At 41.8% G+C, this 13,865-nt stretch overlaps 1 protein-coding gene across 1 annotated transcript in view; it reads right to left on the bottom strand.

The window, feature by feature from the left end:
- Positions 1–13,715: 13,715 nt before the first annotated feature.
- nalcn (sodium leak channel, non-selective) overlaps positions 13,716–13,865 on the bottom strand; it is a gene marked incomplete at its 3' end in the record, with an annotated part of 132,611 nt that continues 132,461 nt past the window's right edge. Inside the window, exon 44 of the mRNA XM_080753543.1 lies at positions 13,716–13,858. Coding sequence (XP_080609669.1) covers positions 13,716–13,858 — 143 coding nt within the window. The remainder of the gene's footprint in view (positions 13,859–13,865) is intronic.

The raw sequence follows: 13,865 nt of genomic DNA, 5'->3' as shown, positions 1-13,865 counted from the left end.
GGATAACATGGTTTATCACACACTTAAGGCTATATTCTTGAAAATTGCAGCCAATCATTAAAAAGCCTATTACTTTAAATTGGACTACTATGGCAAATAGCCACGGTATATAGCATTAAGCAAATGATGTCATGCCCATTTGGCTCTCATTAGCTGTGTATACATGACGGCTTCATTCCAATCTGATCTAAATAAACCTGATTGAAGGTATTGGATCAAGTGTTTACATGGGGTGAGATCAATCCGATCTGGTGTTTACATGTGCCCACTTAAATCGTGTTGTGATCGCATTTCCCTGTATCCATTAATAATAATAGTACGGTAATAATAATGGAGCCTAATGCAAATGCACAGCCCCAACAAAGTGAAAAAATCTGCAATGCTCTTTTAATTAGATTATTGGGGATGTGTGGCATAAACTAACTAAGTACATTTACTTAAGTATTGTACTTAAGTACAGTTTTGAGGTATTTGTACTTTACTTGAGTATTTCCAGTTTTCAGTAGGCCTACTTTTACTTCTACTCCACTACATCTCGGATCCAAATATTGTACTTTTACTCCACTACAATAATTTGAAAACTTTAGTTACTAGTTACTTTGCAGATATAAATTATTATATTATATTAAACATACATTAATGCACTTTAGCCCTAATCTATACCATAGCTATTTAAAAATAGACGATCTACAAGCTCACAACGCGTTGCGATGTGACGCGTTGTGAGCTTGTAGATCTGCTATTTTCAAACATTTTGTACTTTTACTTTTGGTACTTTAAATACATTTTGATGCCAATACTTTCGTACTTTTACTCAAGTACATTTTACATTCCAGACTTTTACTTGTAACAGAGTACATCTACATTGCAGTATTGATACTTTTACTTAAGTACAAAATGTGAGTACTTTTTCCACCAGTATACATACTATCATTATTATAATCATCATCACGTCACAATCCATATTTGCGCCCGACGGCCCATCAACATAATAGGCTTCATGGACAAGTGCATTCACGATAATAAACAAAAAGTCTGTATAGTTAAATACTTTTAAAATCGACTCTTATATCCCCTAACCCAGTCCCCTTAGGCTATTTATCTGATGAAGGATATAGGATAAAGGATATTTTGCTGGTGGTTTCTTAGGTTATTTATGATTGCAAGAAGACAATTAGTTAGTGGACAGGTCAAGACACAGGACTCGACAGCAGGATAGATGAAAGGGACAGGGTAACGTCCAGTTGCGCTAGATTCTTTCTCTTTCTCGATCTCTCTCACACTCACACACCACACGTAGGCCTACAGTACAGGTCCTTTTAGTGAGTTTGCGCTCGTGACGTTTTTGGGTCGGTGTGTTAACCTCTCTCTCTCTCTCTCTCTCTCTCTCTCTCTCTCTCTCTCTCTCGTGATTTTTTTGCGTTGTGTGTGTGTGTGTGTGTGTGTGTGTGTGTGTGTGTGTGTGTGTGCGTGTGCGTGTGCGCGCGCGTCTCTCCCCTCTCTGTCTCTGTCGCGCTCATCAGCAATATGCTTCATGTGCTTCGGTGAAAGAACATGTCACATTCTAATCGGGTTAGGTGTATACATGGAAGGATTTTCCTTTTGATCGGGTCGTAAAAAAGTCTAGACCACCCCTCTGCATCCGATCAGAATTTAAATCGTGTTGGTTTTGATCGGGTTTATTTAGGTGTATACATGCAGAATTAGATCGGGTTTATCTAAAATCTTGTTTTTAATACGATTAGATGCGTGCATGTAAACGGGGCTACTGTTCTGTTGTAATAAACAACCAAATAACTGGCTGTTGAGCCAGCAATGGCGTGAGGCGTGTTGGGAGGAGCTCCTGCCCGAGCCATTCACACAGGATGAGGATAGGCGGCAACTTGCCGCTCAGCTATCCTCCCTATAGCCGTCATCGTGGCGTCACACAAGCAGAGAGCAAACAGGGTCAAAAACAATAAATATTGGCAACCATTTTTGTTTATATAGTATTGTAATGGCCAAACATTGCTTATATAAGAACAAGCCATGCAAACGACTGTCCAAGGAATATGCTTTTTATGGCAACTGCATACAACATGACCACACAAATGAACTCAACTAAGTAACAAGAAATCTTGACATGACATCACATGTCATGTCATGGTGTTTCAACATAAATCTCAAATGAACACCAAGTCTGACAACAAACCACACAATATACACTTCGAGCAGACGGGCACAACAAGTCTGACAAGCAGTATAAACCTGTAACTAATTTGGTTTGCCATTTTGCTGTTAGTAGAGGTACGGGCCGGCCCGAACACCTACGTTGCACTGCCGATCCCGATATTCCCAATCCCATATATGGAGATATTTAAATCGGTCAGTCCTTGTCCCTTTTATGCCTGTATATAGAGATCCCTGATGTCATCAGTATATGCCCATATATGGGCAAGGCATGCCCCCTTTTGTGCCCATATATGGAGCCGACTGATTTTTTTGTGCCTGATGCCATGACGACACATTGAGGTTAGACATATTTGGGTATAGCCGCATTGGGAACTCCTTGTATGGTTATGGCTGAGTCATGGTGACATGAGCGTGACAACGTGGTTCGCCCACCCACTGGCCCTCCCTAAAGACAATTTGAATATAGGATAAACTCACCTTCTAGAACAGTGGTTCTCAACCAGGGCTCTGGGGACTACCAGTGGTCCTTGAGAGGGTCAGGTGGTCCCCAGCTAAATGATGGAGAGTTGGTAACAAGAAATCTTGTGAAATACAATGTTGTCAACCAATCATCAAGGATGATGATACACGAAAGAAGAAGAACCAAATGGACGCTTATATATCTTTAATTCTTGAGAGTGTAAAATGAAACCATACGGGTCTATTTGGTTTCATTTTGCACTCTCAAGAGTTAAATTATTGTTAAACACCTGCCTTAAGAAGAGAATGTAGAATGTTTTATTTTTATTGAACTGTTCAGTCCTAAGGCACCACATCTATACAGCATGGAATTGTGGACAAAATCCTATCCAACGATAAAAAATGTTTTGCGTTTTGGGTCTGAGAGGTTGAATCTCATCAAATGGTGGTCTGTGGCTCAAATGCCGAATAAATAATGGACCCTGATATGAAAGAGGTTGAAAACCACCGTCCTAGAAGAAGCATGAAAATGGGCGGGAAACAGAAGATTCACTCCGAGGTGTCCCTGAGCAACTAATCTTAACCTCTAACTGCTCCAAGAGGCGCTGCCCCGTAGTACCCACTACCCCTGATACTTGGACTAAATAAAACTACGGTAGATGGACTAAATGCAGATACCACATTTCACTGCATACTGAGTGCAAATAAACAGTGCCAAACACCACAAAGAAGTGCAGACCATTATTATAATTTAATTACAATTATGACAAGAACAACAAGAATTGATGTAATAATGTACAAACTCGAAACTGTAAAAAATGTAAAATAGGCCTATAATTAGTCCTTTTGTAATACTGCAATTTCTTTTTTCTTTTAAGATTTGTTTTTGGGCTTTTATTGGATAGTACAGTAGACTGACAGGAAACAGGGAGAGAGATGGGGAGAGACATGCAGCAAAGGTCATCCGAATCGGGAATCGAACCGGCAACCCCGCCAGGCATCAATGCCTATATGGTATGCGCTTAGACCAGTAGGCCACCGGGCGCCCCATACTGCAATTTCTAATGTTAGACAGAAGTGACAAATAACAACACTGACTATACCTTTCCTGTACATGTTTGTCTGCTTGACCTCGGGCTCGGGTGATTCAAAATATCAATGCAGGACATGATCAACCACTGTATATGAAGAGGGATATTAAATGGTAAATGGTGCCTTTTATCCAGAGCGATTTACATAGATTTCGCATCACATTCACCCATACACACACATTCATACACCGATGGCGGAGGAAACCATGCAAGGCACCAACCTGCACATCGGGAGCAATTCTGGGGGAGCCCGGGATCGAATTGAGAACCTTGCTTGTTCCCATCCGGACGCTCTACCGACTACCGGCCACTCTACCCCTGAGCCTCTGCCACCCCTCCGATATTAAGCTATCTAGAAGGGTAAACCCCTCATTACAAAGCCTGATGATCTCATGTCATCACACAGGTAGCTCATCCAATCTCTGCTTTTGAAATGCCAAATCAATCTTCAACCTGGATGGGTTGAATCTACTGTATATAGTAGTATGTAATAAGCTGGTGTGCAGAGATGTTGAAAAACGTGATATGCTCAGACGAATCATCCTTCACCACATTCTCCACAAGTGGGCAAGTGCATGTGGAGAATGGTAGAGGGCTGAATGCTTTACCCCTACACCTACAGTACATCGAGGGGTGTGTGAATATGTCCCCCTTAGAGGGAAAGGTCACTGCAAATCATTACAAAGTTATTCTGATCATCTTTTACCATATACATTTCCAACCTGATGGGTTTGGTATCTTCCCTTTCAGGACAACCATACACAGGTGTAAATGATGTACGAACATTTGGAATGTGAAATTGAGTGTGAGTGACTACAGAGCTGCGGAAGGCAATGTTTCAACGCACTGAGACTGTGACAACAGCGTTCTCTTTTAATTTAATTAACGCCAACACCCTGCAATGTGTAAGGGGGGCAGAAACTCAACAAACTGTAAGTTGTCAGTTTGTAGCGTAGTTGTAACAAGTTATCCCACTCTGCAGTCGGTGGGGGTTACTGTCTCCATCCCTGCATCTCCATCCCCCAATCCAGGGCTTTTATATGGCTTTGGGTCTGGGGCTCCCACTGTAATAACTAGGTAGGACACAGCGGGAAGAGGGGGGGGCGATGACAGATACATACATTAAAATCTTCCGCCATTTCCAGAGGCAGGGGAGGGAAACACGAGCAGGCAGGGAATGACTGAGATTAAAGGCAATCTTTGATCTCCCCAATAGGATGAGGGGCCATGTTTGGATGCTCATTGAGTTGGGGAGGAGGGTGGTGGCGGTGGTGTGCGTGGGGCGGTTGTTCTTTTGTGTGCATTCACAATGTCCCAGCACACAATGAGGGGGTCCAGGAAGGAGACTACTCAAACTTGAGATTGACCTTTTGTAGTGTGTGATGTTGTGTTTGTCCCCCCCCTTCCTATTTGTTGGTGTTTGTGTTTTTTGAAGATTTTATTGACAGGTACAAACTCCCAGAATGCCTTGGCATGATATGAGGGTGTTGTTGCATGCATGGCCAGGCTGCACCCCTTTCATACCAACGGTATTTAAAGTATAGTTTTAATATTTCTCCCTCATTCATTTCTTTTCCAAATTTGTATATTTTTATTTCTTGTCACAGCTCTGACTACACTGCCTACTCATAATGTCACAGCCATTTACACTTCTCCCTTCTCTCTCACTCACAACCATATTTTTTCTGTACAATTTGACATACAGGTAATGACAGACTTGAGAAACATGAAATTATAACCTAAATGTCTCCCTGAGTGCTATAGTCACATATAGGGCAGAACAAGCATTTTCTCACTGTGTGACCTATGCGATTACAGTTTGTCTTTCCTTCCTCTTATTAGTCATTCCGTACACAGTATTGTTTATTAGTTTGAGTTTAGCACCCCCTGCAGGCGGCCTTTGCGCCCTGCTTATAATGTCCTTGCCCCTCTCACATAAAAAGCCTCTCACTCGAAACCCCTTTTTGCTGCAATTAGAGGCCTTTCTACTTTGATTGTTGGGTAATTGAATTGGTTTGAGCTTGTATGATTTCCTTTCGAATATGCCACTCATATTCCATGCTTGGCTCCAGATCAGAGAGAGCCCGGCGTCTCCAAGTAATTAAAGAAGGCAAGGCCAGGTGTAGAGCAGGGGACAGCTAGGCAACCATAGCCAGATGAATGGAACTGATTAGGTGTTTAGTGAAAATGAGAATTTCTGGCTCAGAGACAAAGTGCAATCTCATTGGTAACAAAGCCCGAGAATCATTTTCCGCATTCTTTTCTTTCACAAACAAAGCCCAGTCCTCAAAGTCAAGTGGCAAAAAGAAAATGGAGCTTGAATAGAAAGCGATTTGAGAAATATCTCAACCACAAAACAGGCAGTATAGTTTTAAACCATTGGGAAGTAATTGATCAATCGCAATGCAACACTTTGCAACGCATCGTGAGCTTCAGCTATTTTCACAGAATATTCACCTACTGTATTATAACATACCCAGAATACGGATGCTAGGGTTCATGTGGTTAATATATTGGACACTTCTTTATTTTAGTAGTAGTAAATAGTAGTACAGTATTTTCCAGACTATAAGGCGCACCGGACTATAAGGCGCACCATCAATGAATGGTCTATTTTCTAACTGTTTTCATATATAAGGCGCACTGGACTATAAGGCGCACATAATAGACGATACTGTTGAGTTATGCATCCAACAGATGGAGCTGTGCTAAAGGGAATGTCAATGTCAATGAATGATCCATATATAAGGCGCACTGGACTATAAGGCGCACTGTAGTTTTTTGAGAAAATTAAAGGTTTTTAAGTGCGCCTTATAGTCCGGAAAATACGGGTAAATAGTTTATTAGATCCCAAAGCATTTTAAATAAACATAGACGTACAGTATGTGACTTGTGCTGGCCAATTAGAAGAGTTTTATTTTTGTTTCCTTTGTTGAGTGACAGCTGTGCTCAGGCCAAGGTCACTGCACTCAAGCCAAGAGACTGAGTGGAAAATGAGACTTTTTCTCTCTTCGTTGAGACCAAATGGATTTTAATCAACACATAATGCCAGTTGTTAATTGCTTTAGCTGCCTGCTGCTAAAATAATTTGCTATTTTTTTTACTGTAGTAGTAGCCATCTGTTTCAAAACATGGGGACAAGATTAGGCCCGGTCCTGGGGCGGATGTTGACATGAGATACAGGCGGCTAATTTGCACCGACGCCACCTTATTTATGAGGCCAACAATGTGTGGGAACGATGTTATAAGGGTTGAATATGTGTAGATTCTTATTAACATTGAATAATATAAAACAGAATACACTTAGATACAAGGACTAAAATGAGTTGCCTTAATTAAAAACAAAAACGTTATTGGATCCACATATAGAATCTGCAATTGTACAAACCTTGTCAACCTCCCCCAACCCCATTTATTTTGATAAAGAATGGAAGAATCTTTGAGTTGATTGGCCTCAAGGAACAATGACCCCCTTATGAGGTAGAGTCGACCCGTCTCTAACCTCAGACCGTGTGCATTCAATTGCCTCAAGGCTGCAGACAGACTCTCTCTCTAAATGATGTCTTTTTAGAGGCAGAAGAGATGAGGATCTTTAGTGTGAGAGTTGCCTCCCTTCAACCCCACATTCAGTCTAATCAGTCCTATACTGTTAGGACTCACATTAGAGGCTGAAGACTTCTACTCTGTTCTTGCCCCATCTGAGCAGTCAGGGCCAGTGTCAAGGGGCCGAATGTTCTCCTCTGTAATTAATGGTCCTCTTGCAGTGTTCCCTTCATTCAGCACTCTTTTGTAGGGTATATTTGTCTGCTTGACTCACCATTCATTCTTTTGTGTGTGTAAGTGTGAGTGTGTGTGTGTGTGTGTGTGTGTGTGTGTGTGTGTGTGTGTGTGTGTATGTGTGTGTGTGTGTGTGTGTGCGCGCGCGCGCTCGCGCGTGCGTGCGTCTGCACATGTATCTATGTACGGTATGCGTGTTTATTTTGTCTGTATGTTTCTATGATTATTTTGTTGTTGGAGAAAAAGTGTGTGTGAGTGTGTGTGTGTGAGTGTGTGTGTGCACGCGTGCGTGCGTGCGTGTGCGTGCGCGCGTGTGTGTGTGTTTGTGGCTTGCTTTTGCTGTTGGTGAAAAGGCATTTCAGTGTCTCCGTTGCTAGTGTTCGGAGGCGTCATCTCATCAGGAGGGTGGCCAAGCCATAAAAACCCATCATGTACTTTAATTACAGGTAATGTCCGCTCGCACCCCACTCTCATGCTCTCCCTCTGCTCTCAAACACTTCTTCCCTAATTACCAAAGTGCCTCAATTAGGCCCTAAATAAGCAGTGGACACGCACGCAAGTGAGAGATGGGCAAATTACAATGGCGAGGGTAAAAACAACAGGCCCCTGCGAGAGCCACGCGATGCTGAGGCAATTAAAAGACAAAAAAGTCCTCCGCCATGCAGGGCGAAAATGAGAAAGGACAGAAAAAGCCCTTTGATGAGCCAGTTCCGAGCTAAGTGGAGCTGAAGAGGGGACAGTCCAGGGGAAGGACCAAGGAGAAAAGGGGAATTAAAGGCAGTTGATTGGCAAGAGTGCAAGACAAGAGGACTGATGTCACACTGTTTCCCTACAGGACTGTGTGTCGGGTGGGGGGCGCTTGGACACTATTGTCAAGAGACCGAAATGTGTGAGTAAGTAGATGTCCTACAGGCAGCCAATTCTCTGTGTGTGCGCGCACGCACACACACACACACACACATGCGTGCGTGCATGCACGCACACACACACACACGCACGCACACACACACAGACACACACAGCCCTCTCTACATTCATTATCTGGCATGCCCTCCCCACACACACTGTGAGTGTCAACTGTGAAACTTACTGGGCTTTTGAGCGGGCAAATGTAGCGGCCGCATTTCTTTTAATGGGCTAATTCAGTGACTAACAAGGACCCTCGTTAAGGGTGACCAAAACCGCAGCCAGTGGCATTAATTGAAGTCCATTAGTAAATTAAAATATAAAACAAACGACACTGTCTAACAAAGATGTGCAACATTGAAGAACACAAGGGATTAGAGGAGTTGAGGAAAATCTTAATTTTCTGTGTGGAATGTTTATCTAGTATAATGTGTGTTCTATGGGCTGTGGACTCACACTGACCTCATGGCTGTCCACAGCTAGCGCCTCAACGTCAGTCAGGGCATGCAGAGCCTTGTATACAGAGAGAGTCACGCAACTCCCGTTCACTTCATGGGGCCAGGTCTTCTACATACACATCTATTGGTGCATAGTGACAAAGCGTGAACTGGAAGTTTACAGCATGCATTGGAGTCTATGAAGGAAAAGTGACATTTCGCGTTACATGAACCACGTGACCGGCGCCATTTCTGACCCGGCATTGGAGAACTCTCTATACAAGGCTCTGAGTCAACGCACACCAGGACAGGTAATAGTTCTGTAGGAGAGACTGTTAAAACAAATATTATTAGTGAACAAGAAACGTAAAGAAAGGGCAAAATACTACTAAGCTATAATGACAAACTAAAATAATTGCTGTTTTCAGATATCTGTGTAAAGGTAACTATTGAGTAAAAAAAAAACAAAAAAAAACACTCAAATCATCTTCTCCCTATCTCTTCACTGCTTTGAATATTCAGAAATCTGATTTCAATATAAAGACATGCACCAATATGGAGGTACATTAAATTGTGAATAAGGAAGCATCAGGATAACCTACTACAATATATCAAGGCAAACTGGATATTGATGTTTTACGCTTAAATATTGTTGCAGAAGTTTGACCACTGTAGCTAGTCAAAAGATAAATGTTGATACCTGGCTTTTAGGAACATTTAGCACGTGTCCAGGAGATGGCAGTATCATCCAGGGTAGTAGTAGGACATTGGCTCAATGATGAGGCTGGTTACAGAATTCCTGCAAATGTGTGCTACATGAAAGATTATAACACCTGCCCATCCAATTACCTCCTTTGTTGGTCAAATCCAGTCTTATTTGTTTGTTGTGGTGATTAAATGAAACCTAGTTTGATCAAAAGTCAAGCTTTCAGATGATGGATAAGGGTGTCAAGGCAAGGATGACTAGGCAACACACTGTATATGCATTGTAAATGATGATGATAATGATAATTAATGAGAATGATCATTTATGCTTTCAGCCGTGTCAGCCGAAAATAGCTCAATTACAAAAACAAAGAAAAATTAAATAAAACATTCTGAAAACCATTCAAAATGTTTACAAATGACATGGCCCCAAAAAATACCCAAATCTCTTTCTGGACGCCAGGTTGAAAGTGGTTAAGTGACAGATTTAAAATGCAGGGGAACAATCAGAAACAAAGGTAGTGTGTGTGTGTGTGTGTGTGTGTGTGTGTGTGTGTGTGTGTGTGTGTGTGTGTGTGTGTGTGTGTAGATTAAACTTGAAACTATGGAGAGGTTGATCCCAAGTTCACCCTACATCAGTGACAGAGGCATGCTGGGAACGGGGGACGTGCAGGGAGATTGAGGTGGTGGTGATGAAGGACACATCCTGATGGATGGGGACACCTACTACACCTAGAGGTGCACCCTGTCCCTAAGGGACAAAGTGTTTGTCAGGTAGGACAGGCTACAACGTACATTTACTTGAGTACTATACAGAATCCAAAGTGGGGACCCATTTGTGGGTCACAGGTAAAAATCCCATTTTCTTTTCCTACATTTAAAAAAATATATACATTTCAGAAGATCTTTTCATATATATAATTGTATACATTTAAAAACAAAAAACAAACAAATCTAAGAAATTCCATAAATATAAAAAATGATATTTAAGAAATAGTAAGCAGAGAGAAGTAGTGAAAAATAGCTGATCTACAAGTGTACAACGCGGCGCGAAGTAGATCGGCTATTTTCACTAGTTTGGGTCCCATTGATCAATCTCTCTTTCAGGTCTCGACCTGAAAAGTTTGGGAACCACTGCTAATATACAGTACTTAACAACAATGTTTGTACCTGTACTTCAATTTGGTATTTTTGGATACTTGTGCTTTAATTCCACTACGTTTTAAAGACAAATATTGAATGTACATTTCTACAATTGCCACTGCCAGTATGTTCAATCTGACAAATATACACAAACATGTTGCTTTTAGATGCCTAGACACTGTAGGCCTTTATTAGAATAAGTCAATACTTTTATATAAAGGAAATACTTTATGTATATTTTACAAAATATATCATGTATGGGTTTTTTCCACAATAACATAAGATAGGTGTAACATATAACCTTTAATTACATTCACTGTCATGAATCTATTTCTTGCTTTCATTTGCTTGACACCTGGATTTTAAAGTATAAAGTGACCATATGAATATGTGTATATGAATATACATATATATATAATAAACACTTAACAGACAGACATTATTGGCACAATAAACAAGGAGAATACGAGGACAAAGACAACGTTTTGATATCCGAAAGCAGCTGTAGAAACTGTTAAAATAGCTTCTGCTCAGTATATTGGAACTATATGTGAGCTCCATCTGTTTTTCATGGTTTATAGTCCTTCGTTGAATCCGCTCCAAACGTGATGTAAATCTGTATAAAACGTGTATTGGTAGCAGCTTCTTAGTTCATTCCTCCCCTGCAACGAATAAAAGCATCCCTCCCTCTCATGGCCATAAAATCACAAAGATTAATCAGCTCCATGAACCCCAAAAGTGCCTGCATAGAAAAGTCTTCCCACTGCAGTAAATGGGTTCTGTATGCAAAAACAAACTTAAAAAAAAAAGTCCTAGGCTGTGTCTGAAATCACTCCCTTCTCACTATATACAATAGTGCACTATAGAGGGATTAGGGACACTTTGTATTCATGGCAGGGGACCATTGCAGGAAATCTTCTTTATTTTTGTAATATATTTTTGGGGCTAGTACAGTGCATACGAGTGACAGGAAACAGGGAGAGATGGGGAGTCACACGCAGCAAAGGTCGTCAGGCTCAGGAATCGAACCCACGACTTGTCCAGCTGCATGTGGGATAGAGCCGCTCTGTCAAAAACTGAACCTTAGGGGCGCCTGGCACTTAGGCATTGCTACATAGGCATGGATGCCTATGCCGCATCATCCGCATGTCACTCCCCATCTCTCCCCCCATTTCCTGTCAGTCTACTGTCCTATCCAATAAAGGCATAAAAAGCCCAAAAAGAAAAAAAAAGAAATGATCCATTTGGTCACATTGTAAACACATTTGTACATTTGTTATTCTGCTTAAACTGTGAATGAGTATGATTTCGGACACAGCCTTAAAGTATTATCCCCAACAGTTGCAAAACCCAGATACAAATATCAACCCCTGTAAGGTGTAACACGCCTCACAGTCTCTTAATTGTCGATGACGTCCTCGCCGCTTTCGTCGCTCTCCACGGTCAGCTGACGCGTCCACCACTTCTTCACCTCCGACCCCGAAGACGCCTCATCGTTGGCCGGGTTCATCTTACACACAATCGATTTGACACTGGCACGGCCTGCACCGAACACGCACAGACACAGACACACAAACATGCACGCACACACACGTATGAACTATGAACGGACTAACGATTTACACTATGGCACTATGTTGCTCTATCAGTGCATTTATCTTTCTTTGTTGATGCTGTTGTTTGTTATGTGGATGCACTAAACAACATTTCGTTGTATGTCTCATACAGTGACAAATAAACATCTCATCTTATCTTATTTTCAGAGTGCGACAACCATGCGCAAACCAAGCATAAAATAACTTGTCTTATGCCTCATTCAAATACAGAAAACCCAAGCTAATGGTTGACTTTGTAATTCAATGTAATCTCTATGCAAACCAGCTTTTAAAATGTCCAAGCTGGAAAAAAAGCTTGGGAATTTTGAAAGCTGGTTTGCATAGAGATTACATTGAATTACCAAGCCAACCATTAGCTTGGCTTCTCTCAGTGTGAATGCAGCATTAGTTCTACTGGATCTCCACTAGTCCCTCCCTAACATTTTCGTCAATTGTTGAGCCATCATAGCTGAAAAAAGCTTGTTAGAAATATTTCGTCGTAATTTTGGTCAGCGAAATTAATTGACACTATCTTTTTTAGTGAACTGAACAACAGTCACATGCACACATAGACATCAAAGGGGAGTCGAGCCCCTGCCCTTTTATCCATCTGTAAAGAAGTGCCCTCTCCAGACCATGAATGCAGTTTTTAACCATGGGTGAAAGAAATGCAAATGCTAGTTCATTCCTCCCCTGCAACGAATAAAAGCATCCCTCCCTCTCATGGCCATAAAATCACAAAGATTAATCAGCTCCATGAACCCCAAAAGTGCCTGCATAGAAAAGTCTTCCCACTGCAGTAAATGGGTTCTGTATGCAAAAACAAACTTAAAAAAAAAAGTCCTAGGCTGTGTCTGAAATCACTCCCTTCTCACTATATACAATAGTGCACTATAGAGGGATTAGGGACACTTTGTATTCATGGCAGGGGACCATTGCAGGAAATCTTCTTTATTTTTGTAATATCTTTTTGGGGCTAGTACAGTGCATACGAGTGACAGGAAACAGGGAGAGATGGGGAGTCACACGCAGCAAAGGTCGTCAGGCTCAGGAATCTAACCCACGACTTGTCCAGCTGCATGTGGGATAGAGCCGCTCTGTCAAAAACTGAACCTTAGGGGCGCCTGGCACTTAGGCATTGCTACATAGGCATGGATGCCTATGCCGCATCATCCGCATGTCACTCCCCATCTCTCCCCCCATTTCCTGTCAGTCTACTGTCCTATCCAATAAAGGCATAAAAAGCCCAAAAAGAAAAAAAAAGAAATGATCCATTTGGTCACATTGTAAACACATTTGTACATTTGTTATTCTGCTTAAACTGTGAATGAGTATGATTTCGGACACAGCCTTAAAGTATTATCCCCAACAGTTGCAAAACCCAGATACAAATATCAACCCCTGTAAGGTGTAACACGCCTCACAGTCTCTTAATTGTCGATGACGTCCTCGCCGCTTTCGTCGCTCTCCACGGTCAGCTGACGCGTCCACCACTTCTTCACCTCCGACCCCGAAGACGCCTCATCGTTGGCCGGGTTCATCTTACACACAATCGATTTGACACTGGCACGGCCTGCACC

The sequence above is a fragment of the Nannobrachium achirus genome (assembly GCF_963921795.1).
Source record: "Nannobrachium achirus genome assembly, chromosome: 22".
NCBI classification, from domain to species: Eukaryota; Metazoa; Chordata; class Actinopteri; order Myctophiformes; family Myctophidae; genus Nannobrachium; species Nannobrachium achirus.
The sequence above is the reverse complement of the archived record's forward strand: the minus strand, read 5'-3'. Positions and strand labels throughout refer to the sequence as shown.